The sequence below is a fragment of the Cynara cardunculus genome, assembly GCF_001531365.2.
Source record: "Cynara cardunculus var. scolymus isolate 2C chromosome LG 3, CcrdV1, whole genome shotgun sequence".
NCBI lineage: Eukaryota > Viridiplantae > Streptophyta > Magnoliopsida > Asterales > Asteraceae > Cynara > Cynara cardunculus.
In genome coordinates this window covers 35,308,241-35,321,193 of record NC_037530.1, presented here as the reverse complement: position 1 = coordinate 35,321,193, position 12,953 = coordinate 35,308,241, and the positions used below count along the sequence as shown (strand labels likewise).

The 12,953-nt window shown below is 37.2% G+C and overlaps 1 protein-coding gene across 1 annotated transcript; it reads left to right on the top strand.

Moving 5' to 3' along the window:
• Nucleotides 1-2,934: 2,934 nt before the first annotated feature.
• On the top strand, nucleotides 2,935-9,519 carry LOC112509484 (nucleotide pyrophosphatase/phosphodiesterase-like). The gene is made up of 12 exons (XM_025114464.1): nucleotides 2,935-3,281; nucleotides 6,077-6,168; nucleotides 6,375-6,444; nucleotides 6,535-6,657; nucleotides 6,768-6,860; nucleotides 7,292-7,421; nucleotides 7,523-7,604; nucleotides 7,715-7,847; nucleotides 7,943-8,148; nucleotides 8,221-8,346; nucleotides 8,572-8,881; nucleotides 8,993-9,519. The coding sequence occupies exons 1-12, from the start codon at nucleotides 3,045-3,047 to the stop codon at nucleotides 9,296-9,298; spliced, it is 1,908 nt and encodes a 635-aa protein (XP_024970232.1). The 5' UTR covers nucleotides 2,935-3,044; the 3' UTR covers nucleotides 9,299-9,519.
• Nucleotides 9,520-12,953: the final 3,434 nt, after the last annotated feature.

Below are 12,953 nucleotides of genomic sequence, written 5' to 3'. Positions count from 1 at the left end.
TATATTTTATTCAAAAATAAAATCATTATTGCTTTCTTAAAAACATATAAAATCGTATTATAACATTAACAGAGACAAATAATAAAATAGAACATTAAAATCGAGATGTGTTTCGCTACATTGTGCGAGTGCTATTCTAGTTATATTATAAAGTATTTAACATAAACCTTTAAAAACTATTTTTAATGTATCAAGTACTTGTTTAATGATGTATATTACTTCAAATTCAAGATTACGAGTAAATAATGCGTGAGTACACCTTTTTTTAGTTATATGTTTGAATTCATATAAACAACTGATAAATATAATTAAATACAAAATAAGCATCTCGTTTTAAATATAAAGTATCTAAAATATAATTAGGATAATCATTAAGTTCTTTATAATACTTAATTATTCTGTTCACAAAAAACATTATATTATATATTAAACCTAAAATAAATTACTTTGTTGATAAGACTATGATGCCGTTTACCAAACGCTTACTCGGGTAAGTGGTAAGTGAACACCAAGTCACATTATCTTACCGGATGAATATGGTAAGGATAAAAAATCTTACCCAATAAGAGCGAGACAAAGACCAAGAATCTTACCCGGTAAGTGAGGGCGACGACTCTTATCATGGTAAACGTTTAACTCTTACCATGGTAAACACTTAACGGGTAGATTATTGCATACGATACCATTTTGGTGGATTAAAATCTTACCCGGTAAGTAAATTATAATGTTAAACTTTACCGATAAGTACTTACCGGGTAAATGTTTGGTAAACGGCCCATAAATTAAGTTATAATAAAAAAAAATTGAACTAAAAAAACGAGAACTTTTAAATTGTTAAGTTGATACTAATACTATGTTATAAAATAAATAAAAAACAAATAATAAAACGAAACATTAAAATCAAATACCATATTGCACAAGTACGACTTTTAGTATATTTAATTCTTGGGGATAGGGGTGCTCAACGTACCGATCAACTTGACCAACCCGGCTAAACAAACCCAAAAAAACCCAACTTGAGCTAACGTGACACATAGTTGATACAAAATTAGACCAACCCGCATCTATTGGGTTAGGATTTTTTGAATCCAACCCAACCCGATGAACCCGATACACTTCTATACTAAAGTTTTAATATTATTTTTAAGTCACTGATTAACATATATACATTATACACTAGACCAATCCATAATTAGTTATATTCAAAATTATATTACAATATCAACCGTAATTTTATTTTCTTATTTATACGAACCTTCAACTTTCTTTTTTTGAGTTTGTTGGTCTTTCTTTTATGTTATCATTTTGATTTTACTTTGTTTAAATAAAAAACTTAGCTAGATGGTGAAATAATATAGCAAAGTTTCAATCCGACCAATCCAACCAACCCATCCGTGTGATTTGGGTTGGGTTGTAGTTTTTTTAGATTGGATTGAATTGAAAATTTTCAAACAGTAAATATTATGTTGGGTTGTTCAAATGACTTCAACTTTGTCAACCCGACCCATATGCTCTTTTCCCTTTAACTTTTAGAAGTAAATTACAGATTTAGTATATGAAGTTTTTCATTCGTTCCCGGTTTGGCTCTTTATTTTTCATTTATTACATAATAATTCTCCGTTTATGCAATTTATGTTGGATTCGGTTCCCTCCCTTAACGTCAGTCCGTTATATCCATTAATTTCAAGGGCAAAATGGTCATTTAATCGGTTTTCCTCGATTTTTCCCCTTTTCTTAAGTTTTCATCTTCAACACCTTATCCATGTATACCATCAAGAACAAACTTCTCCAATGCAAACAAAAATCATCATACAAGCATTAACATTAATCACAATTTCATTCAAGAAATATGAGATTTAGGGGTCGTTATCCAATTATTACCTGGTAAGCATTTAACGTTAAAATTCAACAGTTCAACTTAACTTACTCGGTAAGATTTTAATCTATTAAAACAACATCGTGTGCAACATTTTTATCTGATAAACTTTTACCGGGTAAGACTCTCGGTCTTTGTCATTGCTCTTACCGGAAATATTCTCAATATTTGTCATGTTCATCCAATAAAGTAAAGTGATCCGATAAGCACTTACCAAATAAGCATTTAGTAAACGACCACTAATCACAATTTTGTTTAAGAACATATGAACATTAATCACTGTTTCATGCCAAAAAAATGTGATACCAATTCTAAGTTAAAAACCTAAATAAATACATAACCCAACCTTGAATTCATAGATTCAACATTATAACCAAATCAAATCCAGATTTGATGAGCAAAAAGGAAAAGCAAACCCATAACTGATGTGCAAAAGTTGTTCAAATAGGGTTTTCTTGGAGTCGGAGGTGAATGTTTTTTGAACGTCACCTGGTTTAGAAGCGAGGGAGATGTAAATGCCTGGCCGAAACGGTGAAGTTTTATAGGGTCTTTCTGTCCAGGTACCCCCTTTCTGAGGAGGCACCCCTTCTCCCGAAGTTACAGTAAAAGGCTTCAACGACAATAAGATCTTATTAAGTGCGACAAACCACAGGGTAACAGGACCAGGATGGGGACGAGATTCGGGATGTGAGTTATGACGCCGGAGATGAAGAGGATTGTCGGCAATGAAGGTCGTTGTGGACAACAAAGATTGGTGTGATTCAGGATCCGCATCATGTTTGATGCATAAATGTGTATGAATGACAATTAATAAAACTAATTAGAGAATCAATAAAACAAAGAAAACCTGTAAATTAATCCTTTTCCCCTCGAAGTTAACCGAGATAACGACGTTTGGGGAAGGAAACAGATAAATTGCTTTAATAGAGGGTTATTATGTAATAAATGAAGCTAAAGAATCAAATCTATAACAAAAGACAAACCCAAAGGACCAAATCCACAATTTACTCCCGTAACTCCATCAAAGAATCTCAAACAGTCTCTACCCGAATCTTTTAATCGAATTCTTTTACATTATTGGTCGATTTTGTAAGAAACTCCGATCACTAGCTTCTATAAATAAAAAAGAAAGTCTTCACAATCGTTTGCATGACAAGTGTTTGATGAAATGCCAACGATGAATAATCTGTTGATAGTGTTTTTCTTGTTGATTTCCAATGGTTTTGTTTATAGAACTTGTGATGCTTCTTCATCTTACTCTCGTCTCATAAGCAGTGGCCTTGAACACCATCCCCGTGCTCCCATCGGTGAACAACCACTCGCCAAGATCGCCATTCACAAAGCTGTTATTGCTCTCCATAAATCGGCTTCCATTCGTGCTAACCCCTTTCTTATGGGGTTGCAGGTAAATAATATTTAAATTCTTACTTTTTATGTATAGATTTATTTGTATTTCTGTAAGTTTGGATGATAACTCAAGGTTAGGATCTAAGTCTGCTGCTCCTCAAGAACAAGCCCTAATCATTAAATGATTCTGAATAGAAATTTTAGGGATTTTAATCTACTTTTTTCTTCCTAACAGATTTTTTAACTTTCTATACAGCACGAAATTCAGATTCAGACAAGTCTTTAAAATTAAGTCGCTAATCAGTCAAAATTCTGTCGGCTTTAAGGCCATAACTGTTGCTTCCATTTTGAAGAAGTCAATATGGATGAAGACGTCTGTCCATAACAACTATTTTTTGTTCCTTTATAAAAAAAAAATATTAAACCACAAAGTTGCTACCTGATTGGTTTGAACTTGGTTCAAAGGTCAAAAGTACCAAGAAGTCAAGGTTCAAATCCAAGCAGGAATAAAAATTCCGTTGTGGTCTAAAAAGTTCAAATGCAGTGATTCCGGACTATCTGCAAAGAAGGTGGCCGTCTTAGGATTAATCGGCTCGCATAGTGGTTGGATATCCATGTTAATAAAAAAATATATCATTTATTACTAATGATTTTTTAAACCAAAAATTGATGTTCCTTTTAAAAAGGGAACCCAATTCTTCAAAAGAACAATTCTGCACGTTTTAGCATCAATAAAAAATAGTTGAAAAAATCAGAAAGGGTTTGACTACAGCCTTCACTCATAACCAAATCCCTTGATTTTGCTAATTCTATTTCTTTTAATATGTGAAACCATTAGATATATAACGAGTTTTTGAGTAAAGAAGGGGTTTTTAATGGTCAAAGATCCGTTTACCAAACGGTTACCGGAACTTTATTGGATGAACATGGTAATGATCAAGAATCATATATGGTAACATTGATGGCAAGAAACGAGAGTCATACTTGGTATGAAGACAATAACTCTTATCCGGTAAACTTTTACAATTTTACCAGGTAAGTGTTGATTTTTACCGATAAATGCTTAAGGTAAGTGTTTGGATAAACAGGCCCTAAGAGTTTCTTACCGAATAAGAGGTTAGTAAAGGGTCTTAAAGCTAACCAATGTGAGACTAAGGTGAAGTTTGTTTGTTAAGAGGTGTTGAATTATGAAGTTTTATTTTGCTTTTGATTAATAAGAGATGGTGCTGAAGTCTGAAATCTGAATCAATAAGACACTAATCTTTTAAGCTAATCTATACGTACATAAATTAGATATATATAGGGAGGGAGGGAGAGAGAGAGAGAAGGTGGGGAGTGCATTTCACATGGGTGATGAAAGGACGGTGGCGTCCCCGGTGAAGAAATAAAGAGAATCAAAGAAAAGGGGAAACAAGAAGAATTAAGATATTAGTTTATCGTTTATTTATTCAGACCCTATTAAGTGATAAGAGACTCTGAAAATAATAAATAAAACAAACAGTCTGAATTACAAAACGTCATAAGTGGTAATTAAGAGCTGAAAATAAAAAAACAAACAAGACTTAACAATTATTATTATTTTTAAAATATTTGAAGAATATACAAAAAACTTGAGTGAAGAGTTTCACCACTGTATTTAGCAATACTACCTAGAGATATGCTTTAAAAAAGGGGCTAAGCCCAGTTAAGCCCGAAAAATCCCTGCCTCAAAAAACCCGATCGAGCCTTTTTTTTTTTCAGCCTCAAAGCGCAGCCCATCCTGGCTGGGGTCTTTTTGTTGCTCTCTGAAAACGGATTTGGATCCCTGGACCGAAAAACCCTGAACCTTGTGCATCTTTAAATTACTACGTGCCGATTATTACCGACGAATGCATGCAGATATATTGCATGCATTGAATACTTTGTAATGGTATAACACTTTAAACAGTTGGACCCATTAAAATTTTGTAAATAGTAAACGAAATATGTGCTTTAGAGTATGTTTGTTTTTGTTGGTTAAAACGTGTCTGGATAAAGATCCTTGTATAGATAACTAACTACGGCTCGTTTACCAAGCATTTACCAAACGGTAAAATTCAACACAATCACTTACTTATCGGGTAAGCGCTAACCATGTTAAGACTGGTCACCCTCACTTATAGGATAAGACTCTCGTCCTTGTCTTCGCTCTTACCGGGTAAGATTCTTAGTCTTTGCCATATTCATCCGCCAAGGTAATATGACTTGGTAAATGTTTACTCGGGTAAGCGTTTGGTAAGCAACCCCATATATGTCTTTCTAGTAACTGATTTATGTTGAAATATAACCGGATTTCTTCTACAATCGTGTGAATCACTTTCCAAATTCGATATTTCGACCGTATATGCCTGGTATCACGAAATCCGAATTGGGATAATTGTAAAAGCAACAATCTTGATTTTGGCAGAAATCAAGATCAAAACTAGAGAAAAATATAGAGTGTCTTCAAAGTTCGTATGTCTCCCAAAACTGATTATCCGAAATTCAAACTCCCAAAACTGTGAAAACGGGAGTTACCAACTTAGACTAATACAAGCGTGCACTCCACACTCTCCATACTTGTTTTAGAACAAAGTTCAATCCCTTTGAAACACACGTATAAAATTCATTACACTAAATGTAACCGGTGACACTAAAATCACCAACAATTTATCGACTACTCATTTAGTTTACGGATGATAACATTTTCGTAATTTATCAACTACTCATTTAACATCATTTTTGGTTGTTAATTTAGACGTCAACCCAATAATTGTAAAGTTCACTTGGTATCATTTGGCCAAAGATCTCTTGCCCCGACTTAATTGGTATATGTAACTGTTGATATGATAACAGGGTCAGGATACTGAATGGATCAATGTGAACTTTGAGTACCCTGAACCATCTAATGATGACTGGGTTGGAGTCTTTTCACCAGCAAAGTTCAAGTAAGTACCTTAAAATGCTTGCATCTTTACAAGTCAAGGGTCTTCAGGGAAACCATATCGGTCCTGCATACATCATACCCTCCTTAGACTCTACACCATGTGGGATGCACTGGGTTTGTTTGGTTTGATTTGGTTCGGTTTTGGCTTAGAATGCTTGCATATCGTATATGTATATTTGTCTCTGAACAACTGAGTGAATGTGGCAGTGCTTCAGATTGTGAATCAGAATCTGGTAACTGGCCAGAGGTTCCATACTTATGTACAGCCCCAATAAAGGTATGATACTATACTTGGAATGTTGAAGGCAATTTTAGTGTTGGATTGTTGTGCTAATCAATCTTGTTCTTGACATGTGTTTGGTTACAGTACATGTTTGCAAACCACTCCACTGCCAATTATGTTCAAACAGGAAAAGCTTCGCTGAGGTTCCAGATCATTAATCAGCGTTCAGACTTCGCATTTGCATTGTTTACAGGCGGATTGGAAAATGTATGTAAAGTCACTCTTTCTACTGCATTTGTTATTTGCTTAAACTAACATGGTTCTGATTTTGTTGATTCTTGCATCCCATGGGACTAACTTTGTGTTTGGAATTACAGCCAAAGTTGGTGGCTGTTTCAGATCCTATATCGTTTGCAAATCCTAAGGCCCCTCTGTATCCTCGTCTTGCGCATGGGAAGGCTTGGAATGAGGTAGATTTCTTCAATCAGTTGCCTGTTGTTTTTGCTTTGTGAAACCCCTTTTAATCTCTCTAAAAGAGACCTTATGGAGAGAGGTGAAGTTCTTACATATTTACAGGTTTGCTGTCTAGTCGATGTAGGACTCCACTGTTGGGTGATTTTAGTGTCATCAAGCCATTTAGTATGTTCGGATTAATGTGAGACAAGCCGAAATTAGACTTGGCTATAATTCAAGCCATTTGATATTCTGTTTCCAAAATCTAACATCCACCATGCCTTTCTAGAACGGAGGCATGTCAAGTCCCTAGATGTGGTATACTTGCATTTAATCTTGTGGTTCAGTCTTTAAAGAGAACAACTAGTGATACTTGAGTTCGTTAACTTCTAATAGATTGCTTCATGTTCTGTTTTTATTCTTTCTATAATGTGTTATGCTTCTGCAGATGACTGTAACCTGGACCAGTGGCTACAACATTGATGAAGCCACACCACTTGTTGAATGGGGTTGGAAGGGACAAACCAAGCAGCTTTCTCCAGCAGGAACATTGACCTTTACTCGTGGCAGCATGTGCGGTAAGTTGTCATCTCTTGATCTACAAAGTAGTCGACACCTGCCATTTTTTATAAACCTCCGGAAAATACAAACATCTGTACATATTGTGATGGCCCTACAGGTCCACCTGCACGCACAGTTGGATGGCGTGATCCTGGTTTCATCCACACTAGTTTCTTAAAGGAATTGTGGCCAAACACCATGTATGTGTGACAAGACTTTTACACGGTTAATGTTGAGAAATATCAACCTTATTTTCTCTCTTTTGTGATCTTGTTTTTTACTGGGATCTATTGTGACAATACTTTTCCAGATACGAGTACAGAATGGGGCATTGGCTGTTGAATGGATCGACCGTTTGGAGTAAAACCTATTCATTCAAATCATCGCCATATCCAGGACAGGACTCACTGCAACGTGTTATCATATTTGGAGATATGGGAAAGGTTTGATTACATCTTGCCCCCAGACTCTACCTTGGCGTGTGATTTATTGGTTGGTTGAAAATCATTTCTCGCAATTATGCTCTCATGTCTTTTAGGCGGAACGTGATGGCTCAAATGAGTATGCCAATTATCAGCCAGGATCCCTCATCACTACAGACCAGTTAGTGAGTGACCTTGACAACTATGATATAGTATTCCATATAGGAGATTTGCCATATGCAAATGGATTTCTTTCACAATGGGATCAGTTCACAGCACAAGTCCAAGCCATTTCTTCCACAAAGCCATATATGATTGCAAGGTATGTATTTCTACGTATTTATGTCTCGTTCTAAACAAATAACTTGTTCACAACTTACTTTTCATCCTGCAGTGGCAACCATGAACGTGATTTCCCTAATTCTGGATCATTCTATGACACTCCTGATTCAGGTGGGGAGTGTGGTGTGCCCGCTGAGACCATGTACTATGTTCCTGCAGACAACAGAGCTAAGTTCTGGTAAATTATTGATTTCTTCTTAACCATTTACTTGTTTTAATATCGTGACGAGTTTTCTTCTTGAGCCAGCTGCTAGCGTACCATGCATATGGATTATTATCAAATGGGCATTGTTCAAATAAGAACCGTAAATATTTTGAGAACCTGGAAACCAACTATTCATGATGAATGTTTCATGATGGATATTTATTATGGAAATTATTCATAATGAATTATTGTTTACAGGTACTCAACAGATTATGGCATGTTTCACTTCTGCATAGCAGATTCAGAGCATGACTGGAGAGAAGATTCAGAACAGTATGCATGGATAGAGAAATGCCTTGCATCAGCTGACAGACAAAAACAGCCATGGCTGATCTTTGCTGCTCATCGTGTTCTTGGATATTCTTCTAATAGTTGGTTAGCCAACGAGGGCGCCTTTGAAGAGCCCATGGGACGAGCACACTTGCAGAAGCTATGGCAGAAATACAAGGTGGACATCGCATTCTACGGCCATGTCCATAATTATGAGAGGACTTGTCCTATATACCAGGTACTACCCTTTCTTTATCTTTACAAATCAAGATTATTTAGACAAGTTGGGGTCTTTATGGAAACAGTCGGTCATATTGACTTATTGTTTCATCTTTTTGTGCTGGTGTAGAACCAATGTGTCAACCCGGAAATATCTCACTACTCTGGTACTGTAAACGGGACAATTCATGTTGTCGTGGGTGGCGGAGGTAGCCATTTGTCAGATTTCACCGAGATCAATACATTTTGGAGTCTGTATAAAGACCAAGATTGGGGATTTGTGAAACTAACGGCATTTAACCACTCTTCGCTTCTTTTCGAGTACAAGAAAAGCAGCGATGGGCTTGTGTACGATAACTTCACCATCTCAAGGGACTACAAAGATGTGTTGGCATGTGTACATGATGGTTGTGCACCTACCACATTGGCAACTTAGTAAATGGTGTGTTAGAACTTTCAGCAACGATCACATAAATTCTACGATCTAGTAGTTATCCCACATATGTTTTCACTTTGTGTGTGTATTCGATGCTTGTTGCTGAAAATTTGTAGAATAAATCTGTCAGCTGACGGTACGTTTCGTGTTAACAATGTATATGCTTACGTGCTATTTGACTCTAGTGCGAATACGAGTTTCGTGTCTTCCTACTTGTCGTCATCATTTAAATGCTTGGTAAAGACCGTAGATGGAGGTCAGATTAGTATGTGAGGTTATTGATGGTTGCACGATCTGAATGGATGAAAAGATTCGAGGATTGTTTGTTTTCCTCTTAATAGTTCTATCAAGAGGCAACCTTTGAATCGTTAAGAGGTGAATCTTGTTTGGCAAAAAAAATTTGTCTTTTAATGGTTCTAAAACTCTCTTGAATTATTTTGTATCTTGAATCTCCTTTAATCATTAAGACCCCTAATTTCATTGTACACAATCACCAACAGAACTTCTCCCAGGCTTGCTGTTGTTTATCTAACTACAGAGCATCAGAAAGGCAACACTACTAACCTCGTGCAATTATATTTTATTTTGCATTATATCATGAGGCCTCTTAATCATTCTGTACCAAACAATTCAGCAATTGCCAAATAGTCGTTGAATCTACACATCTCACGTTAATCATACTTAACTTCCAATACTTTGCTTGCATATTTCAACACCCAACCTATAACACCTTGGAATTTCTTTCCCTTCCTCATTTTCCATTCCTTTCACGTCGGGATTTCTCTTGTCCCAATTTCAAGGTATGCGTTTTTACTTATATTTATATGTATTTATATATGTGTGTATTGTATAGTAGGAATTTAGAAACCTTTTATTTTAATTAATCCTTAAAAAAGGGGGGGATTCTTTTATATTTGCTTAGTTGTAATGTATGGGAAAAGGGGTAAAAGTAGGAAGAGAGGGAGAAAAAGGGGGGGAGGGGTATCACCTCGTATACCTTGACCCAAACCTGTAGACACTCTCTCTTGGAAGGATTTACCTTTTGTTTTTGAATCCTAGCCTGCTGTCCTTACATTGGGAGGATGATTGAAGGATTGCTTTGGGGCAAGGGAGTCCACATTTTCTTTTGGGGGTTTGAACATTTTTTTTTTTTTGGAAGAGAAAGGTTCCAGGTGAGGGGCTGCCGATTGAGAGTGAAGGGAGGAAGGGTAGTCTCACCTCCAAGTTAACTAAACCCCCCCTTCTTAGAAACATCTTCAACTACCGACGTCGGCCACCCGTAGCTCCGGCCACGATCTGCACGCAGCTGTTGTCTCGTGCGAGCTGCACGCAGCTGCTGTCCCGTGCGAGCTGCGCGCAGCTGCTGCTTCCGTCCCTGCACGCGACTGGCTCCGAGCCTCCAGCCGGGTCTGCTTCAGTATTCTGCACGCTGCTGTGCCCGTGTGATCTACACACAGGGACTGTGCCCGTGCCTCCTGCATGCTGCTGTCTACGTGCGCCTCTACTGCTGCTGTTTTCGGGTGATCTACACACAGGGACTGTGCCCGTGCCTTCTGCACGCTGCTGTTTTCGGGTGTTCTGCACACAGGGGCTGTTTCCACGCCTCTGCACGTGGCTGTTCCCGCGCCTCTGCAGCTGTTTGTTTCTGTGTGATCTGCAGAGGAGCTGTTCCCGTGCCCCCTGCACGCGTCTGCTTCCGTGTCTCCAGCTGCGCCTGCACCGCACTGTCGTGCCACGCCATGCAGCCTGTGCCATCCCCTTTCCCTTCAAGCAGTCCCAGCTGTTGCCTCTAGGAACGACCCTACTTTTTAGTCCTACTTTCATTCATCTTCTAGTTCAAGAATTGTACTTCTCCTAAATCCTACATTGTGAGTTCACTCCCTACCGTTGAGACTTTATATTTGAATCGATGATATGTTTAATGTGCCAAATACTCTAGCGTCTAAAATTTAATTATAGGGAATGAACCTAGGAAGCCCGTTGTCAATAGTAGCATGGCTTGTTAATGGCTTAAATTCACTAGGAGAATTTTACAATTCTAGTGTTATCCGCCTAAAACCTTAGAGGCTTTTATAAATCGTTATATGGAGTTACTCCCTAGTTGTAAGGAAGTGTCGCGTTACCTTAGAAATTATTTGAGAATCTATTTAGCAACTACGCATTCTTTTCTTAGAAATAGGCTGTTGCCTTCGGAGTATAATGTGGTATGGGTTCAAAAGTTGATATTTTTACTTTGTGAAGAGGTTGGCGTGATTTGGATTTAGGCATTGTGATCATTATGTAACTTCCAAATCCACCTTCACATTTCCACTCGGAAATAGGCATTGAGATCATTATGTAATTTTCGAGGTAAAGAGCTTAAGATCACGACCGACTACATGACTGGCTAGGTTGATGTCAATGGTGTCGAACCTGTAAGTGATGCTTTGTAACGTTGATCTATGACTTACTTTGTGTTCCGTCACAAATCAACGGTAAATCGGGTATCCCCCGTCATCTTCGGATGTGTTGACTCTCCCACGTATTATTTAAGACTTACTTTACCTTTTGTTACTGTTTAAAGTTTCGTTATCTATATATGCGTTCTTTCTTGCATAAAGGGTCTTATAATTACACTTATTGTATTGTTTGGACTCACTAGGTGTAAGCATAATACTTTCTTGAAATGGCTTGCTTACCAGGTTTCTTTAGCGGCGGGGTATCGAAGGGTTAAGAAGTGTGTTGTTCGTAAAAGTCATTTTTGTAGTCAAAGCACTTGGTGATTCGAGCGTTGCTTATTGGTTGAATTTCGTTTTGTTGGAGATGGTAGAAACAACCGTTCTTAATCTAGACATGAAACTGCTTAGATTATTAGGTTGTTAGTTATCGTCTCATTTTCGTTTTGTAAGCGCTTAACCCCTCCCCTTTGTTGGGTGATTTACTCTTTTAAACTTTGAGAATTTTTGTTTGTTTGATTTTCTGGCTAAGATTATCACTACCCTCGTTGTAATATATATATATATATATATATATATATATATATAGATGCTTAATCAAATGAGAACTAATTAGTTTGTGGTAACCGTGAGATTCAATCTCAACCACAAATCAATAGATAAATTAGGAAATTTATAATTTTGGTAATTTTTAATTAAAATTTTAATGGAAGGGTATTTTAGGTATTTTCTCTTCTCTCTCCTATCTCCTCTCTTCTCTCTCCGTCCCCCGGCCTCCGACCACCGTCCTCCGGTGATACCACAGTGGTATCACAGTGCATCATATATGTGATTGGGTATCACACTGTGGTCGTTTGTACGGTCGATCGGATATGTAACACAGTGGTATCACAATGCATCTTATATGTGCTTGAGTATCACACTGTGGTATCACCAGAGGATGGTGGCCGGAGGCCGGAGGACGGAGAGAGAAGAGAGGAGAGATGAGAGAAAATACTTAAAATGTCCTTGCATTAAAATTTTAATTAAAAATTACTAAAATTATAAATTTTCTAATTTATCTATTGATTTGTGGCTGAGATTGGATCTCACGGTTACCACAAACTAACCAGTTCTCCCTTGAATGAGCCCATACATATATATATATATATATATATATATATGGGTTGATATCCCCACCCCCCTACATCACTTTTCACCCCCTCCTCCTCACACCAACC